This window comes from Gymnodraco acuticeps, unplaced genomic scaffold (assembly GCF_902827175.1).
Source record: "Gymnodraco acuticeps unplaced genomic scaffold, fGymAcu1.1, whole genome shotgun sequence".
NCBI lineage: Eukaryota > Metazoa > Chordata > Actinopteri > Perciformes > Bathydraconidae > Gymnodraco > Gymnodraco acuticeps.
In genome coordinates this window covers 595,212-602,513 of record NW_022991645.1, presented here as the reverse complement: position 1 = coordinate 602,513, position 7,302 = coordinate 595,212, and the positions used below count along the sequence as shown (strand labels likewise).

Sequence of the window (7,302 nt, the reverse complement as noted above, 5' to 3'; positions counted from 1 at the left end):
GTTCTCTGTGTTCTCTGTGTTCTCTGTGTTCTTTCTGTTCTCTGTGTTCTCTGTGTTCTCTGTGTTCTCTGTGTTCTCTGTGTTCTCTGTGTTCTCTGTGTTCTCTGTGTTCTCTGTGTTCTCTGTGTTCTCTGTGTTCTCTGTGTTCTCTGTGTTCTCTGTGTTCTCTGTGTTCTCTGTGTTCTCTGTGTTCTCTGTGTTCTCTGTGTTCTCAGCGCCATGTGTTCTCCGTGTTCTCTGTGTTCTATGTGTTCTCTGTGTTCTCAGCGCCATGTGTTCTCCGTGTTCTCTGTGTTCTCTGTGTTCTCTGTGTTCTCCGTGTTCTCTGTGTTCTCTCTGTTCTCGTGTTCTCTGTGTTCTCCGTGTTCTCCGTGTTCTCCGTGTTCTCCGTGTTCTCCGTGTTCTCCCTGTTCTCCGTGTTCTCCGTGTTCTCCGTGTTCTCCGTGTTCTCCGTGTTCTCCGTGTTCTCCGTGTTCTCCGTGTTCTCCGTGTTCTCCGTGTTCTCCGTGTTCTCCGTGTTCTCCGTGTTCTCCGTGTTCTCTGTGTTCTCTGTGTTCTCTGTGTTCTCTGTGTTCTCTGTGTTCTCTGTGTTCTCTGTGTTCTCTGTGTTCTCTGTGTTCTCTGTGTTCTCTGTGTTCTCTGTGTTCTCTGTGTTCTCTGTGTTCTCTGTGTTCTCCGTGTTCTCTGTGTTCTCTCTGTTCTCTGTGTTCTCAGCGCCATGTGTTCTCCGTGTTCTCTGTGTTCGCCGTGTTCTCTGTGATCTCTGTGTTCTCCGTGTTCTCTGTGTTCTCCGTGTTCTCTGTGTTCTCTGTGTTCTCTGTGTTCTCCGTGTTCTCTGTGTTCTCCCTGTTCTCTGTGTTCTCTGTGTTCTCTGTGTTCTCAGCGCCATGTGTTCTCTGTGTTCTCTGTGTTCTATGTGTTCTCTGTGTTCTCTGTGTTCTCTGTTCTCTGTGTTCTCTGTGTTCTCTGTGTTCTCTGTGTTCTCTGTGTTCTCTGTGTTCTCTGTTCTCTGTGTTCTCTGTGTTCTCTGTGTTCTCTGTGTTCTCTGTGTTCTCTGTTCTCTGTGTTCTCTGTTCTCTGTGTTCTCTGTGTTCTCTGTGTTCTCTGTTCTCTGTGTTCTCTGTTCTCTGTGTTCTCTGTGTTCTCTGTGTTCTCTGTGTTCTCTGTGTTCTCTGTTCTCTGTGTTCTCTGTGTTCTCTGTGTTCTCCGTGTTCTCCGTGTTCTCCGTGTTCTCCGTGTTCTCCGTGTTCTCCGTGTTCTCTGTGTTCTCCGTGTTCTCCGTGTTGTCTGTGTTGTCTGTGTTCTCTGTGTTCTCCGTGTTCTCCGTGTTCTCCGTGTTCTCTGTGTTCTCCGTGTTCTCCGTGTTCTCTGTGTTCTCTGTGTTCTCTCTGTTCTCCGTGTTCTCTGTGTTCTCCGTGTTCTCCGTGTTCTCTCTGTTCTCTGTGTTCTCCGTGTTCTCCCTGTTCTCTGTGTTCTCTGTTCTCTGTGTTCTCTGTGTTCTCTGTGTTCTCTGTGTTCTCCGTGTTCTCCGTGTTCTCCGTGTTCTCCGTGTTCTCCGTGTTCTCCGTGTTCTCCGTGTTCTCTGTGTTCTCCCTGTTCTCCGTGTTCTCCGTGTTCTCCGTGTCTCCGTGTCTCCGTGTATTCTCCGTGTTCTCCGTGTCTCCGTCTCCGTGTCTCTTGTGTTTCTCCGTGTTCTTGCCGGTGTTCTCCGTGTCCTCTCCGTGTTCTCATGTGTTCTCACGGTCCGGTGTTCTCCGTGTTCTCAGTGTTCTCCGTGCTTTCCGGTTCTTGTGTTCTCCTGGTCCGTGTCTCCCTGTTCTCTGTGTTCTCTGTGTTCTCCCTGTTCTCTGTGTTCTCCCTGTTCTCCCTGTTCTCTGGGTCTCTGTGTTCCTCCTGTGGTTCTCAGCGCCATGTGTTTTCTCCTTCTCCGTTCTCCTCCGTGTTCTCTGTGTTCTCCCTGTTCTCTGTGTTCTCCCTGTTCTCTGTGTTCTCCCTGTTCTCCGTGTTCTCTGTGTTCTCCCTGTTCTCTGTGTTCTCTGTGTTCTCTGTGTTCTCCCTGTTCTCTGTGTTCTCCCTGTTCTCTGTGTTCTCTGTGTTCTCCGTGTTCTCTGTGTGTTCCTCCGTGTTCTCTGTGTTCTTCTGTTCTCTGCTGTGTTCTCCCGTGTTCTCCCTGTTCTCTGTGTTCTCCCTGTTCTCTGTGTTCTCCGTGTTCTCCGTGTTCTCTGTGTTCTCGTGTTCTCGTGTCTCGTGTTCTCCGTGTTCGCTTTTCTCCGTGTATTCTCTTTGTTCTTCTGTGTTCTTCTGTGTTTCTCAGCGCCATGTGTTCCTCCGTGTTTCCTGTGTTCTATGTGTTCTCTGTGGTTCTCCTGTGTTTCTCAGCGCCACTGTGTGTCTCTGTGTTCTCTGTGTTCTCTGTTGTTCTCTGTGTTCTCTGTGTCTCTGTGTGTGTTCTCTGTTGTTTCCTCTGTGGTCTCCTCGTGTGTTTCTCCTGTGTGTTCTCCGTGTTCTCCGTGTTCTCCGTGTTCTCCGTGTTCTCTGTGTTCTCTCTGTTCTCGTGTTCTCTCTGTTCTCGTGTTCTCTGTATTCTCTGTGTTCTCTGTGTTCTCTCTGTGTTCTCTGTGTTCTCTGTGTTCTCTGTGTTCTCTGTGTTCTCTGTGTTCTCTGTGTTCTCTGTGTTCTCCGTGTTCTCTGTGTTCTCTGTGTTCTCTGTGTTCTCTGTGTTCTCTGTGTTCTCTGTGTTCTCTGTGTTCTCTGTGTTCTCCGTGTTCTCTGTGTTCTCCGTGTTCTCTGTGTTCTCTGTGTTCTCTGTGTTCTCAGCGCCATGTGTTCTCCGTGTTCTCTGTGTTCTATGTGTTCTCTGTGTTCTCTGTGTTCTCAGCGCCATGTGTTCTCTGTGTTCTCTGTGTTCTCTGTGTTATCTGTGTTCTCTGTGTTCTCTGTGTTCTCTGTTCTCTGTGTTCTCTGTGTTCTCTGTGTTCTCTGTGTTCTCTGTGTTCTCTGTGTTCTCTGTGTTCTCTGTGTTCTCTGTGTTCTCCGTGTTCTCTGTGTTCTCCGTGTTCTCCGTGTTCTCCGTGTTCTCCGTGTTCTCTGTGTTCTCTGTGTTCTCTCTGTTCTCTGTGTTCTCCGTGTTCTCCGTGTTCTCCGTGTTCTCTGTGTTGTCTGTGTTCTCCGTGTTCTCTGTGTTCTCTGTTCTCTGTGTTCTCGTGTTCTCTGTTCTCCGTGTTCTCCGTGTTCTCCGTGTTCTCCGTGTTCTCCGTGTTCTCCGTGTTCTCCGTGTTCTCTGTGTCATGTGTTCTCTGTGTTCTCCGTGTTCTCCGTGTTCTCCGTGTTCTCCGTGTTCTCCGTGTTCTCTCTGTTCTCCGTGTTCTCCGTGTTCTCCGTGTTCTCCGTGTTCTCCGTGTTCTCCGTGTTCTCCGTGTTCTCCGTGTTCTCCGTGTTCTCCGTGTTCTCCGTGTTCTCCGTGTTCTCCGTGTTCTCCGTGTTCTCCGTGTTCTCTGTGTTCTCCGTGTTCTCCGTGTTCTCTGTGTCCTGTGTTCTCCGTGTTCTCCGTGTTCTCTGTGTCATGTGTTGATCAGTGTGATGTGTTTGCAGGCCGAGGGACGAGAGAGGAGCAGCCTGGAGTCTAACAACACACACCTGCCTGTTCCAAAGGTAACACACACACATCATGTTGAACATGGAATCATCCAAAGTATCACATCCCATCCACACAGCAAGGTGAACTGTCAATTTACCAATTCATCTTAATCAGAAATCCTTTATTAGTTCCACATTGGGGAGAGTGAAAGGCAGCAACATAAATAACTTAGTGACATAGGTAACATATTAAGTGTTGACATTATAAAAAAATTTGGGACATTTATTATAATGTACCTTATGTACCTTTTTTGTCCTTAAAATTTCAGAAATAGCAAAAAGCTTTTATTTTTTTGCTGAAGGGGATCTGTTTACATCACTTCAGTCAAAAAGCCATATTTCAGATTTAGTAAACGATCCTATTTGAAAGGAAAGCATAATATCCTGATGTTTGAGAGAGTGAAGAAATATGAAGGAATCCCAGAAGAAGTATGAAAACATTTTGACATATTAATTGAAAAAATGGAATGTCTTTCTTAATTTGTATCAATGCTTCCTTTTCTTGAACTTTATAGTAGGCGAGTTGTGATATTACAACCTGCTTGATATTTGAAACAATAGTCCATTATAATTCATGTAGGCCTTTCAACACCAAAAGGTTTTACAGTTAAAAATAATAAAGATACAAAAAAGGAGCTGTACTGCAGGGATGCGAATTAGCAACACTGTTCTTTTAAAAGAGTGAATAGAATCGTAATAGCTCATTCTAACATCACCATCAGGATTGAAGTGGGCCTCCTTTTAGCAAAACGCTCTGCTAAACGTGTGTTAGGCTTTTATTGTGAACAGTGGAAGGAGTCTGGTCTTTTGTGTGTACACAGGTGTGTGTAGCAGATCTGGTTCAAGTTGACTTGATTTTTGTTTTTTTGAAGGACTATGCTTTAAGATCTTGTATCTAAAATAGATTTACTGGAATTATTCTTTCTTAATCTTGTGTCCAAATGATGTGTTCTTTGGACTTTAGTAAGGGATTCTTACCAGAAGAAATGTAAAATTGGCTTTTATGCAAAAACCGCTGCTGGAAGTGCATGTTCTAATGTACTAGAAACTCTTTGTATAAACTTGCATGAGTAGTGTGTGCAGCTGATAGAGATGGATGCCTACTGGAGAAATGAATTCAGGCAGAAATAAATGTTAAACTGCTTATCATGGCTGAACCCTCCATGACATCTGTAGCTTTTGACTGAAACATGGTCTTTGTAAATCAGTGCATCATTTGCTATTTGCACGCCTTTTTCATCAGTAAGTCATATTTTCTGACGGCTTTTCTCTTCCTTCATATCATCTCACCTCTGCAGTCCATCCTCCTCTTCCTTCATTCCTCTCTTCACCTCCTTCAGAATCTCTTCTTTCATCTCCTCCTCTCTTTCACCTTCTTTCACCCTCTCTCCTTAATCTCTCCGCTCCCTCCTCTGTCTCTGCGAAGCTGCTGACTCAGCTGGATGATATAAAGTGCTCTATCAGCTCAACCAGCAGCATCTCTCTCTTAAGTGAGTGGGGAGGTGGAGAGGGATTGGGGGGGGTACTCTGAGGACACTCTGGTCCTCCAGCATGGGTACACCCAGTACTGCAGTACTCTTAGGAAATACTACTGCGGCACTTTATAGCTGATTGTCCTAGCTTTACTGTCAAAGGGAAATGATCAGAATGAGTTTAGCAAAGCAAGCGGGGCTTCAGACCTTTTTGCACATCAGTGCAATGTGAAGAAATCCAAAAAAATAGATATTTCTTTGTGCACACGGGTGTTGATTTTGTTTGAAGACTGCGTGAAATACTTAAATTATCAACAGCTTTTTGCATAAAGACAACATTTTAGGATCTCTGAAATAGAACTAATGGAAGTATTAGTTATTCATCTTGTGCACAGAAATCCTGTGCATTTGTGTCTTTATTTATTTAGGGATCCTTATCTTGAGGATATATAGATCTAACTTAAAAAGCACATGATAATATGTGTGGTATAAATGTGTAGTACACAAAATAAAATGATTTAAAATATAGAAAATGTTATTCACTTTTTCTGCACAAGCAGCGTCGGATGGATGCTCCATTATCCTGGCCAACATTTTTGTTTAGTGAACATCATTTTAAGAGAACAGTCTCTAATAAGGTTATCCTAAATAATACCTTCACCCGCGTAAATAAATAGCTTTCTTACATGATTGTTCCTGTATTGTTTTAGAATCAGGCTCCCTTTTCACTTTCATAATAGAAATTCACTTCCATCAACGTATTGTGATTGTTTTTTATCGCGTTCCACATATTAAGTCCCAAATGAAATATACACACAAGATAATGACTTTGCACAAGCCGATTCAACATCAATATCCAAATCAAGTCGTTGAGATAAACATAATGTTCTTATAAACTTTAGCACACCAGATAAACAAGCTCTTCATTTTGAAATATCTTGTGTCATGAACGGTTCTGTGTTAAACTAAAGTCCCATCCGTGCCGTACTGTACTCTACTGTACTCCGTGTTCCGCTGCAGTGTCTGCTGCGGCCATCCTCTGCTGCTTTATTTCCTGTTTTATATGCAGCCCATTTGGCTGAAGAGGTTTTTTCACAGCCCACAGGTCTCTGATGGCTTTCCATAAAGACAGCCGGCGCTGTCACTTCAGTGCCCGATCGCTCTCGGTCACGCCAGCCCGCTGACCAGAGAGAGACCCCCGTTACACATCCACACCTCGTTAACTTTTAGAGGTCATATGTTGAAGACTGCTGTAGTTACAGGAAGCACTCACGTTCATCTTCTTTGTGCAGATAAAGAGCTGCAGCAAATCACAATTCAAACCCAGTCAAACATGAATACAAGCAAGCAAACAAGCAGCTTTACAGGCAGCAAACAGCACCGAGCTGTCAGAAAGCACCGTAACACTAACCATCAACTTTACTCTGACTGTTGTTAAATAAACATCTGCTGAGGACACCCTGTCTGTCGTTGTATTGGTCTTTTTACTGATTGTTACCCACTTTGGACAGTTATTTAGTTTTTAGGACATGCGTTGATCTGGCCCATTTCATCTGAGGAAACCCGATTCAAGACTTATTAAAGCCTGATCCATATTTCTCACAAAAGCTTCTTTAATTTGTGTCTTTTTCACAAGGCTCATTATGTGTTGTTGAAGGATTTGATCCACAGAATAAGTTGTTTTAATGAATGGCTGATTGTTGGCTGTTTGTAAAAGTCCTCTTCCCTTTAGTCCAAACGCTTCAACAAAAAAGATCATGTTTATTTTCACTTAATGATGGTGCTAATGAATCACCAGTTTGATCAAATACAAATAAAACGTTCAACTGATCAACAGTGAACAAAACAAGAACCAGCGTTAAGGTGTCGAACATGCATTCTTCATATGGCCAGTGGGCGACTCCACTTGTTGCAAAATAATCCAATTGTATAACAGTCTATGAGAAAATAAACCGGAACTCATATCAGTTTGACACTTTGGTCAGACTGAAAGATCTCAACATCTATTGGAGTATTTTATGTTTCCTATAGATCTTTTTTTCTTTTTTCTTTGGATTTGCATTTAGCACCACTAATAGTTCATAGTTTGCTCTTGTCCACCTCTTCAGTTAACAACAAAATACCTTTTAAACTATTGAACCAGTTTCACCAGCCTCAATCTTCTAAACATCTTATTAACACGCTGTAATGATGA

The 7,302-nt window shown here is 43.5% G+C and overlaps 1 protein-coding gene across 1 annotated transcript in view; it reads left to right on the top strand.

The window, feature by feature from the left end:
* Positions 1-3,591: 3,591 nt before the first annotated feature.
* LOC117534332 (inaD-like protein) overlaps positions 3,592-7,302 on the top strand; it is a gene marked incomplete at its 5' end in the record, with an annotated part of 92,792 nt that continues 89,081 nt past the window's right edge. Inside the window, 1 exon segment of the mRNA XM_034198526.1 lies at positions 3,592-3,651. Coding sequence (XP_034054417.1) covers positions 3,592-3,651 — 60 coding nt within the window.